Source organism: Vidua macroura, chromosome 1 (assembly GCF_024509145.1).
Source record: "Vidua macroura isolate BioBank_ID:100142 chromosome 1, ASM2450914v1, whole genome shotgun sequence".
Taxonomy (NCBI): Eukaryota; Metazoa; Chordata; class Aves; order Passeriformes; family Viduidae; genus Vidua; species Vidua macroura.
Genome location: NC_071571.1, coordinates 65738236 through 65750468, shown reverse-complemented (window position 1 = coordinate 65750468; position 12233 = coordinate 65738236). Strand labels below are relative to the sequence as shown.

Here is a 12233-nt window from a genome sequence, read left to right as displayed (position 1 = left end):
CTGCACTTTTCAGGCATAGGGCCCCAGTCACTGTTTCTAGAAACAGAAAATGCTCAGCAACTTGACTTTTGAACTACACACACTCTCACACTGCTATTCAGGCAGTCAGATCATGCCACAGTAGCCATGAAAGGATTATATGCAATTACCCGTTTCCAGCTATCCACATGTGAAAAATGCCACAGATTTCCACTTTCTCCCCCTTAGTCCTAAAGCACCTGCCAAGCACTTGTCCTTCAAGCAGAAACAAGCCACATCTGGGACGCAGCTTGCATAAGAGACAACCTAAAAGCTGGCCAGCAGCACAGTGTATACTTTTTTCCATGGACAGGCTCTGTGTTCTTGCATTACAATGGTTTTCTTTACCTGCTGTGGTAAGGGTGGTATTTTTCTACAGGGTAAGAGATACCTTCCCTTATACCTGAATTGGTAGTAATAAAGTTTTAGCCAACAGTGTTGCTTTTCCCTTCCTCCCTCATCCCCCTCCTTTTGAATCCTAGTTTTTAGGTCATTGCTACAGTAAAGACAATAAAAGTTCTTGTTGTGAATAGGCAAAACTTACCCTAGAAAGGACTTTTTAAGTTGGTTCTGATAGCTTTAGCTTTCATCAGACTGATTGCCATGCCTGACCTCAGTGCTTAAGTCTTTGAAAGAATAGAGCACAAGTCCTGTCAGGAGCAGCTGAGGGAATTGGGGGTGTTTAGCCTGGAGAAAAGGAGGCTTAGGGGTGACCTTACTCTCTACTACTGCCTGAAAGGGGGTGGGGGGGAGGTTGGTCTCTCATCCCAGGTAGGAAGTGGTAGGACAAGAAAATGGATTCAAGTTGGTGACAGGAGGTTTAGAGTGGATGTTAGGGAAAAAAATTAATGGAAAGAACTGCCAAGTATTGGAAGAGGCTGTCCATGTAAGTAGTAGGATCACCACCCCTGCCAGTATTTAAAAAATGTGATTAAGCAAGGGCTCTAAAAACAGTGTTCTAGCCAAGGCAACTTTTTTTCCTTTACTTCAAAAATAAATATTTTAAAATAGTTATCTAAAAAGTTAATGACATCATTCTGGATAAGTAATGGATGGCAAAACGTCGTTCTGCAACTATAAACATGGGATCTAGTCCTGAATCATTCCAAATCAAAATTGAAATGCATGCACAATACAGTCATACACAGAAGAACACAACTTGTCCAATGAAAATATTGCAGCATATGAACATGTTACTGATTAAGTTATTACACCTGGAGACAAGAGCAATAACCAAACATTTCTACTGTCAACCAAGTCACTGTGCAAAACTGAAGGCAGGGTGAGAACTTCAGCCACTGAGTGGCATGTTAAGCCTAAGAGACGAATGTACAAAAACTGTGACTGAAGAGTTCCAGACTCCAACTTAGAGTTCAGTAAAACATTAATACTGCTTACATTAATTTCCTGAGATACTAATAACATGAGAATAAATGAATCATCAAAGCAATATAGTCATGCAAAATACTGGGTTTCTTTATTTGGTATTTAAGTTATTCTGAATATACAAACAATTAGAATGATAAAGTGAAAATAACCAGAATGATAAAGTGAAAATAACCAGTATTTGTACTTCTGCAGATTTACATCCATAACGCATTTCAGTTAATGTTTTCTGCATGCTCCTGAAACACATTCATTTCTGCTTTGCATTATATGCAAGGAATAGACGAGTGCTTTCACTCCAAACAGAAGCAAAAATACCTTTCATTAGCATGGTATGTACTGTTGATGGCTCCAGAATTATTTACACACACCAGATCACTAACACTGCAGTGTAACACACCCTTCTCAGAGGAAAAAGCAGCTATTGTTTCACTTCTTCATTAGCTTGGACAAGTGAAGTAAGTGACAGTGCTTGAGATAATCATGCAAAAAATTTTTTCACATCAATGTTGTGAGAAAATACTTAAAAGGTGAGGAAATATGATCTGAGAAGCAATAATAAAAGACACTGATAACCACTGCTGATCTCTCTACATACATGGCAATTTAATTAACATCATTTGCCTTGCTGTCTAATACTGCAGGTTTCTTCCCTCTTATTCTTCGACGGGCAACTGTCTGTAAAAGAACTTCATTTTCTAGTTATCTGCCAACATCCAAAACTGTAGGAGCAGCATTTCTTTTAAGGTGGCTTATTCCCAGGGATTTGCTTTCCACAGACTGACAAACAGAACAGCTCCTTTTTGCAGTTAAAGCAGACAGGTTTTGTCTCATTAGTCAGAGGTTAATACTCCTGGATTTAATTTGTATTTTCTCTCCCAAACTTCTTTGGCGTCTATGAAAACTCCAATACTTCGAAGGTAGTTGCTGGCATCATACAGGAACCATACATTTTCTTTAGCTTCTGAATCAGTTCCTATTTAATTAGGGCAAAAGGTTCCAACAGACACCTCAATTTCAGTTCTGGGGTAGGTCTTTATTCACTGGGATTTGGAGGGGATGTTGAGAACCAGTCCGGAAATCTCATTTTTTGGTATCATCTGACTCCATTTCTTCTGACCACAATAGTTCCTGCTACAATATCATAGGCTGTTCTGTTATGCTGGAAAAACAGCAGTGTAATGAACGCAGGAAAAAATGATGCAATAGAAAAATTCTTGATCAAAGCTCGTACTGTGGACCTGAAATCAGAATAGAACATTCAGTGCCTTACTTTCACTTTTCTGCTTACATTAGTAATTAACCTCCAAGTTTAGTGCCCAAGTTTTGTACAGCACAGAAGTCAAGCTCTAGAGGCGATTTAACCGCCTACCCTGAAAAAGACTCCCATGTGGCTGAATAATTACCATTTTATTCTTAGATCACAGAATCTGACAATAGCTGTTGCAGTCTAATTGTTGCAAAGGTCAACAACAAAGCAACAGTGAATTTCCTTCCAAATCACACTCTCTCAACACTGCTAACCTGAACGCAACGAGACTGAGCCAGGAGCACTTACGTTGTCATACTGACGTTAGAAGATGGAATGACTAACACACGGCTGGGTGCAATAAGTACGGAAGTTTCACACGTCACAACTCGCAGTCCAAGCAAGAATTTCCCTGGGGTTGCTCCACCTGCTCCCCAAATACAGATTATCTATAAAAGAAAGGTTATTTTAATTCCACATGCCACCGTGTTGTTGACAGGTCTGCCAAACTTGGTGAATAGAACTATATGAATGTCATAAGCTTCAACATAATCCAAAATACTGTTAAGAGGATTTACTTTATTGACCAGTGATAACATTATTTTTTAAAACCGTTTCTTCAACAACTCACAACTATTAATTACAGGAGTTAATGTTTATGAGTAGTTACCTCATAAAAGCAGACTAATAACCTGTAGATGAGTGCTACTATCATCATTTTCTGCAAATCTTCCATGGATGTATCTTCATCTATTTCTTCTATGATGTAATGCATGGCAAATTTAGAGATGTCCCTGTACAAAATAAAACTGAACTTTAAAACCATCCTTCTCCCAATACCAGTGTTACCCCTTTAATACCAGAATTCACTCCCTCCATTCTGGTATTATAAGATAACAAAAGCTCCTTGCCCTCTCCGATACTAAACAAACCATTAAAATTCAGAACACTCAGTTTCATTATGAGTTACTGCCTAGTTTGTTTGGTCTTTTTCATTAAGAAAAGACTATTCTTTATTACCACTTTTGCACAATGGTGTCCCTGGGTAGTAAGCTGCAGAATTGTTCTGAAAATTCTCACACTTCTTGGGAGGTAAAGTGATTCTGCACATAATCATCTAACTTGATATAAATGGAAGGCATCCAAGTCTCCAAGTATCTTCGTACACAAACACTCAAGGAAGAAGAAAAGGGCACTCTTTACGAATGCAAGGGAGAAGTTGGCAGTCTCCCTAAGGAATCAGGGGAGCCCTACATCCTCCTCTGCATGATCAGGGTTCTCACCAGGGCTCCTCATTCTCATTCTTTACAGCTCACCATACTCATCTGGAGGCACCTTGGTACGCAATAGGAGGATTCAAACAAAGCAATTGAAACCTTATGGTTTTTAGCGTAACAGATCTATGCGAAGCATCTATTTGGTGTTAATGGTATATTTTCATAAGATAAACTCCACACATGTAACATTCTTATCTGATACCTGGAATGGATATACTTGCAACACACTAAGGCAAGAATTTTTCACTCATGCATCTAATTAAGGCTCACATAGAACTGTGCAGTACCACTTTGAAACAGTCCATCTACTATTTGTGCTACTTGCCCTCCTTTTTATTCAGGCTTAAGGACTGAAAAAAACCCAAAACAACCCAGGAATTAAAAAAACAGTGTAGCACAACCTTCAACAGTATAGTATTTCCCTTCAATACAGCTTTGGCCTGAAGTGTCCGTCTTGAGCCTGTGAGGACCTATGTTTTCCGTGACAATTCAGCCTAACCCCAAGCACACCATGCCTCTCAAGCAGAACCCCCCCCCCCCCCCCCCCGGAACATTTCTCTGACCTTCCCTGTAAGCAACTGTCTCACAAAACTATTCATATTGAACATGCTGTAAATTACTCTTTCATTACTTTACAACAGCAATATATATATAGTTGTTCCCTATCTTTCCAGTACTTCACTTTGTATCATTCTCCACCTACTAAAGGCAAAATGGAAACACAAGCTGTCAAATTACAGGAGGTGGGATCTGGCCACTCAACAGAAATGAGCGTTTGGCATTTTAATTGCTGCTTCTCTGAACAGAACCCAGCTATCATTTACACTGACATATTTATTGTTTTGGGTCTCATCCTCTTCCACACCCCTTTCAAGCTGCAGGTGAAGGTGTCTGGAAGGTGTTATCTGTATATCTGTTATCACTTTACAGTCAGGCAACGTTTGGATGGTTCTTGAGCAGAAAGCCTGCATTCCAAAATGTGTTTGTACAGTAGTGGAATTATCGACTACACCAAGATCTCATCTCTTAATCAGACTGAAATATTTGATTACACTAACCCAAAGCAGAATAAGTGAGTTAAGGAGTAAGATATCTACAGTTAAATAAGCAGTTAAAAAGGGAAGTGTTTGAGGTAAATTACTACATCTGTGTACAAAAATGTGAAATGACTAATCTTTCAGTCTAATGTGTGGTTGACACACACATTGCTTACTTGCACTCTTTAAGAAACCCAATTTACACCCAGTGAAGTCTGCAGTGTGGCAGCATTCCTAGCAACCAGGCTGTATTTTCAAAGTACATACATATCTGATCTGCTTGATCAGATTTTTTTTTTTTTTTTGGTGAGGGTTAGCATTGTTTAGCATTATTTAGCTAAAATACAGCATCTCAGAAGATGTTATACAGAAAATTAACTTAATCCCAGCCATATCTAGTACATTTTAAAGGCTGTTTAATAAGTTTGTCAACATTTTTTCTTTGAAAATTAAAAAGAACTTTTTAGTAATCTTGCTATTCCCCCCCCCCGTCCATAAATCTGCAAGTCTAATCTTTCCTTAGTAGGGAGTTTGTGAGCCTACAGACCAGTACAAATTCTGTGTTTCCATCAGCTGACCCAAAATCAGAATGTATTTACAATGAAGTTAGCCTAGTGGTGGCTTTTCCTCAACTGCAGTCATTTATTTAATGATATCATATGCAAAAACATACCATAAATACAACCTGATACCTCAAAGAGCATGAAAAGCTTAAAGCTGTTTGTAAGAAAGCTTTAAATTGTTCAACTTACTTTATTCCACTGAGGTGCATAATACTTAAAATGATGGTTGCCTTTATAAAGAACAGAATAAAAAAATCCACCATCTCTGCTATGAACCTGTGTGCCAGTGAAGGGATAAGGAACTCCCGACCTGCAACAGAAATAGTTCACATTACCCAGATGTTACTGCACTAACACAAAGTTAACACTAACATCTAAAGCACAACCCACATTAACCTCTCTAAAAGAACATAATCAAGAGCTCTGCTCACATGTTGAGAAAACTTCTAAAAATGTATGCATAAAAAATAATCTGAATTAAGTTGAATTAGACAAAGCTTCTTGAAGAACTTTAACTGTTTCAGAACGGAGTCTCTCATCATTAGGATCACAGGCAAAATCATACCCTGCTAAAGAACTGAAGTACATTGAAAATGCATCAGTTTTCATGTTCTTTTGTTTAGAATAATCTCATAGAGAACAGATTTATGTAAATCTGAGAGATCAGATTAAAAAGAAAATCAGACCTACCATAACTTATTTATCCCTCAGCACCAAGGCTTCTGTGTATACCAAGTACCAGTCCTCAGAGTAAAACACAGCCTATTTTATCTCCACTCAAATACAAACAGGAATGGATGAAAATATCAGTCACACTTGACATAAAGATTTCTACAAACTACTTATAATAAAACACAACATACTGCTTTACCTCCAGCCAGAAAACATAACACATTCTCCTATTCAATTGGCCACCTGCAAATGGGCACGAAGTAAGAAGTCACAAGCTTTTGTTGCTCAGGTGATTTAAGCAGAGAAAATATTAAAGAGTGTCTTAGAAAGTTTCCAAGAAATAGTGTTGCAAAATAATTTCATCTGGACCCAGCTACTCCTCTATTTTCCAAAGGACAAACAGGACTCACACATGAAACATGCAATGACTCACATCAAAACTTCACTTAGAAATGCCCTTCTACTACCAGATGGAACCTGTGGAAACAGGGACTGGTTTTGTTACTGTTTCTGAGAACACTTATCCCCACACAGAGTAAGGACAAAAGAGGAAAGAAAATCACACCACTCTCTAGTCTCAAAAATCATAATCAAATTTCATTTAGAATAAGCCTCCCCAGTTCAGCTGCTGAGACTGATGCTGCCAGCCATGGCCCCGTGAGCTCTGAGAGCCAAGCCAAAAGCCCACAGCACTTTTAAATAGGGTAAGAAGAATCAGGCAGAAATCAGTAAGATCCAGCTCTTATTTAACATACCTGGGTTTATACAGCTTCATTTCATACCTGTTGCACTGATCGCTCTGCATCCATAGTATCAAGTAGCCTGGTTTTAGGTAGTGGGGGGGCACAAAGATGGCTCCTGCGAGAAGCTGCTTAAGCTTCCCACCATGTCTGACAGAGCCAATGATTGCTCTAAAGATGGGCATGCTTCTGGCCAAAAGTGGGCCACTGAGGCAGGCTGGTAACACCTCTGTGACAACATATTTAAGAAGATAATCAAAACAAATGGGTTTTGCTTCTACTTAGAGGGGGAGAGGAGAATATATGAGGCAGAATATGCAACATTGCAGCACCAAAGTCAGGGCAAAAGGAGGGGAGGAGGTGCTCCAAGGCACAGGAGCAGAGATTCCCCTGCAGGCTGTGGTGAGACCATGGTGAAGCAGCTGTACCCCTGCAGCCCATGGGGATCCACAGGGGATACAGAGATCCACCCACAACCCGTTGGGGAAGTGCCCATGCTGGAATGGGTGGATGTCTGGAGGAGGCTGTGATCCAGTGAGAGACCCAGTGGAGAGAGGGGGTCCCTGCTTCCAGGCTAGAGCAGCCTGTCCTTGGAGGACTGCACCCCGTGGAAAGTGAGACCCACCTTGCAGCAGTTTTGGGAGGACTGTCTGCCTGTGGGGGGAGTTCACATTGCAGCAGTTTTGGCAGGGCTGCTGCTCATGAGAGTGGATCCACGCTGGAGAAGTTCACAGAGAACTGTCCCCAGTCTCACAGGGGAAGGACTCCTCTTCCAGAGCAGTGGAAGAAGAAAATCTTGGTGACGAACTGACCAAAACCTCCACACCCTGTCTCCCTGCACTGTCGGTGGGAAGCAGGGAGGGGCTGGAGGTGAAATGGTGTTTTACAGGCTTATTTTACTTCTCATTATCCTTCTCTGATTCTGTTAGTAATAAATTTCACTTTGAAACTAAAGTTGAGCCTGGTCCTTATCTCACTCAAGAAGCCTTTGTTAATGTTTTTTTTTTTTCCCCTCCTTTACCCAGCCGTGGCAGGGGAGGGTGAGCGAGCAACTCTTCTGGGTGCCTGGCGTTGGGCCAGTGTCAAACCACGACATGTATAATACTAAAATGGATTCCACTGGCATTGTCAAAGCCTGTCCAAGTTATCTGTTAAATTCTAATTAGAGATTCTTCAACTAAGGCAGGAGGGAACATAGCCAGTCTCCCAGTCCTGGCTTGAGCACACAGCACCAGGTGACAGCTTTCATTTGCTCTGTCAAAAGCAGCACATTTGTTGAAGTTGGTGGCAGAGACTGATTTATTAACCATTGAATAAATTAAATTAAATGACTGCCTAAAGAAGAAGCTACATGGGGCTAGGAAAATAAGTATTCAAATTATGGTTAACTCCATCACATTGAGAAACCTTGGCAACCCTTAGACTCTGGCAGATTTACATTGCAGTGATTCAAGCTGTTCGTCATATCAGAAATCCACTCTTCTGCCAAGGGTTACTATTTATTCAGCAAGGACAGCCAAATGCAATGTCCATCTAGTTCAATGTCTAGGATATTGCATCCACATAGTGCTTAAGAGGGGCCAGTCGGTCCCAATGCAGCTGGGGCCTGGATGCACCTTTTGCCCTACTGTTCCCAGCAGATGAGCAGTAATCTCCTGCAGTAAGGCAGGGAGGGACCAGGCAAGGAAGTGTCTTAAATCATGGTGACTGTCCACGAAGAGCCTGCCACTGCCCAGGGTACTGTTAAATTTTGCTGCTCTGACACACACCTGCAGGCAGACTGAAGTGGCAGAGGCAGTTAACAATCCCACTTTTTGACATCCCAGTTTGAAATCTGCAACATTAACATAAGCTGTCACTTATTTCAGCTTACATAAGCACACAGGCTGTAAACTGCATTGGCACAGGGACAGATACATGACCTGCCCTGCCTCGCCTCGCTGCTGTGTGGGCAATAATCTACAGCAGGGAAGAAAGAGCCATAATCACTTTAGCTGTTCCAGATATATCCATCTGCAATCTGAAGCCAAAGCATCAGCGCAAGAGTCTTTGTTTATAACTGTATTGTATCACTGCTTCACATACCTAGTCCCCCAAGAAGGCCAAATGTTGCAATAGTATGCAATATTCAGAATAACCATGTTCAGCAGCATGAAATGTTATTCATGCCCTAAATAACTTTTAACATATGGAATTAGCTCCTGATAAACCAGGTAAAATTCCTGGATCTTTTCAGCCTAGCCTTTGTCCAACCCTCCCTTTAACGACTGATAATATCAGCTCATAACCAAGCTATAACAGAATCAGGGCATAATTACAGAAAATACTATTTTGTCTCCTAACCATGTTTAAAAAACATCTGCCTAAAATCATAAGAAATAAGCCTAGCAGAGGCTAGGCTCCCTTCCCTTGAAAATAAGGAAAAAAGGGACAAAAAACATCTTCCACACACATATGGCCACTAAGCTTATAAATAATGTCACAGATCGCCAATGTCGTACTTTGTCCCGCAGAGAGAAACGAGCTCTGGCTTTTTTCCAAAGTCCGTCAGCAGTGCTCTCCTCCAGTTTCCTACCATTGCTCACAGTGATACGAACATTCAAGGAATGTGACCTAGGCACTCCTCGACTTGTGAGGAGCTGTTGCTGCTCCAGGTTTTACCTCTCATGTGATCAGAGTGAGTTTGCTTTATTCCTGAAAAATATAAACAGAAGGCCTGCCGTGCACTGCCTTCAATGTTTACAGCTGCAACAGACACTTGTTTATCTCGGGTCCCACTACTTAAGCTTGTTCAATGTCAGCATGTTTTCACTTCTCTGCTTCGATTCGACAAAATGATTTGAGTACCAAGAGCTCACTAAAACAGGCGAAGTTAGTTTAGATTTCATAACCCAAACGGGCTGCTTATAAAGCTAGATGCACTACAAGCCTGTAACCAGAAGAATAAATTCCACTGGAAAAAAAAAATCAACTACTTTCTACGCACGAAAACATCTTTACAAGCTCTGAAGCTGTAAGCTGTATATGCAAGTCAGTCTCCCCAAACCTGCTTATGCATCAGGTTCTGGATTTACAACCTCGGTATTAGGGCTGTCACCCTGTGTCACAAGGCACGGCCACATGCCCGGGGCCGCAGCCAACGGAAGCGCAGCGACTCCCAACGTCGCACACTCCCGGTTTCCCTCTCCAGATCCCGCTTCCCGGAGCTGCGGCTCTCATCAGGCTCCTCTTCCTCCCCAGGCCCAGCGGCCCAGCCCCGGTCCCCACTCACCCGCCGGCCGCCCCGTGTCCCTGGAGGCGCCGCTGCCGCTGGTGCTGGCGGCGCTGCCGGAGGCCGCCCTGGGCAGGGGGGACACCGCGCCCGCCGCTCCCGGCCAGGCTGGGGTGGCAGCGGCGGGGGCGCGGGGCCCCGTCCCGGCGGAGGGCGTGTGCGCTGGTGGCGGAGCGAAGAGGTAGAAGGGGCTGTAGTAGGCGGCGGCGGCGGGCGGGGGCGGCTGCGCGGCGGCGGCGGCGAGGAAGGCGGGTGGGCAGCCCTGCCAGCCCAGGTACCCGCAGTACGAGTCCCACAGCCACTGGTGTACGCGCCGCGCGTACTCCGCCGCGCTCAGTGGCTTCGTCCCGCCGCCCTCCGGAGGGGAGCGCGGCGGTGGCGAGGACGCGGCGTTGGCCGCCTCCTCTCCGGCGGCGCTGCCTCCCTCCGCCATCGCCGCCGCCCCAGCGCCGGCCCGGCCGCGCTCTGCCACCTCCTCCATCGCGGCGGCCACTGAGCGTTCACCGCGCGTGCGTCGGGGATGCGCCTCGCCTCTCCCACTTATCAGGGCTGAGTGGGGGGGGAAAGAGCCTGACGAGGAGAGCCCTGCGCCAGGAGAGAAACAGGCTTCCCCCCGCCCCCGCCACGAGATGGTATCGCCGAGCGCTGAGGCAGAGGCGGCTGCCCCTGACGTGCGAACGAAGCGGCTACCGAGCTTCTCGCGGTGTGCAAGTTCTGCGGTTTTATTTTCCTGTACTAATCTTGTGGGGATTTTTTCCCCTCTATCTCCCCCTTTTCACCTTTTCCCCTATCACATGCCATGTTCGTCCTCTGAAAAAAAGAAAAAAAAAACCCAAACAAAAACCCACCCAAAACAAAAACAAGCCCCCACAAACAAAACCAAAACCAACAAACAAAAACCCCCAAAACAAACCCCACACAATGCACAGAGTCATTTAGGTTGGAAAAGACCTCTGTAATCGATTGACTATCACCGTGTCAACTAGACCTGGGCACTGAGTGCCACCTCCAGGCTTTCCTTAAACACCTCCAGGCATGGTGACCCCACCACCTCCCTGGGCGGCTCATTCCAATGTCTAATCACCAATTCTGCGAAGAAATTCTTCCTAATGTCCAACCTGAAACTCTCCGGAGCAGAGGCCGACCCCCACTCGGCTACAGCCTCCTTTCAGGGAGAGTGGTAAGGTCACCCCTGAACCTCCTCCACGCTAAACACCCTCAGCTCCCTCAGCCGCAGGGATCCCCTCAAATGCTGAACTTGATCCCCTCAAATGCTGAACAAAGAGCCAGCAGCAAGTTTAAACACAGTTCTTCTAACTAACTTTTAGTCTTTAAGGTTTCTGTGTTCTGTTAAGCATCTCAACCAGACCAAGAGTTCTGTCTGAACAGAGGTGTTAACACAGCTCAATACTGAATTAACAAGTAATACATACTGTGAACCTGGAATGTTTCCCATGTTGAAGACAACTAACACCACAGCTGAACAAAACCAGAAGTTTCTCCCTCTCCCTGATGAACTATTTTCCCATTTAACCTCACCTAATTTTAAAAAATGAAGTAATTTCATAAAATCATAGACTCACAGAATGGCCTGGTTTGGAATGAAATGTAAAGATCCCTGCCCCATGGGCAGGGACAGCTTCTACCAGCCCAGGTGGCTCCAAACCCCATCCAAAGTGGCCTTGAACACTACCAGCGGTGGGGCATCCACAGCTTCTCTGGGCAACCTGTTCCAGTGTCTCATCACCCTCACAGTAAAGAATTTTTCCTGTGTATCTAACAGAAATTTCCACTCTTTCAGTCCCATAAGTTTGTGTGGAGCGAGTCTCTAATACAAGCAAGCTGAAATGAATTGCCTAAGTGGTTATCAAATAGTGACCCATACAATATAATGCAGTTATGTAAGGTGCTGGCACTCGCTATGGTTTTAATTACACTGGCATGTTTTGTAACATAGACTTTGGTGAAATCAATATGGGTAAATGTTTAGAGAAACACAGCAAGTTTAAGCATGATTAGG

General features: G+C 43.6%; 1 protein-coding gene across 1 annotated transcript; it reads right to left on the bottom strand.

Moving 5' to 3' along the window:
• Positions 1 to 1473: 1473 nt before the first annotated feature.
• On the bottom strand, positions 1474 to 10727 carry FAM8A1 (family with sequence similarity 8 member A1). Its single transcript, XM_053981357.1, has 5 exons — positions 10214 to 10727; positions 5720 to 5840; positions 3324 to 3447; positions 2963 to 3102; positions 1474 to 2645 (listed from the first exon to the last, which is right to left on the bottom strand). Exons 1-5 carry the CDS (start codon positions 10692 to 10694, stop codon positions 2501 to 2503), a joined length of 1011 nt encoding a protein of 336 aa, XP_053837332.1. The 5' UTR covers positions 10695 to 10727; the 3' UTR covers positions 1474 to 2500.
• Between the last annotated feature and the right edge of the window lie 1506 nt (positions 10728 to 12233).

What these genes read in the sequence shown, in the direction of transcription:
- FAM8A1 (XM_053981357.1), bottom strand. Translation starts at nt 10,694, where the DNA reads ATGGAGGAGGTGGCAGAGCGCGGCCGGGCCGGCGCTGGGGCGGCGGCG. An exon ending in TATTAGTCTGCTTTTATGAG is followed by an intron (nt 3,103 to 3,323) that starts GTAACTACTCAT and finishes TTTCTTTTATAG; the next exon opens with ATAATCTGTATTTGGGGAGC. An exon ending in TCTAACGTCAGTATGACAAC is followed by an intron (nt 2,646 to 2,962) that starts GTAAGTGCTCCT and finishes TTCTGATTTCAG; the next exon opens with GTCCACAGTACGAGCTTTGA.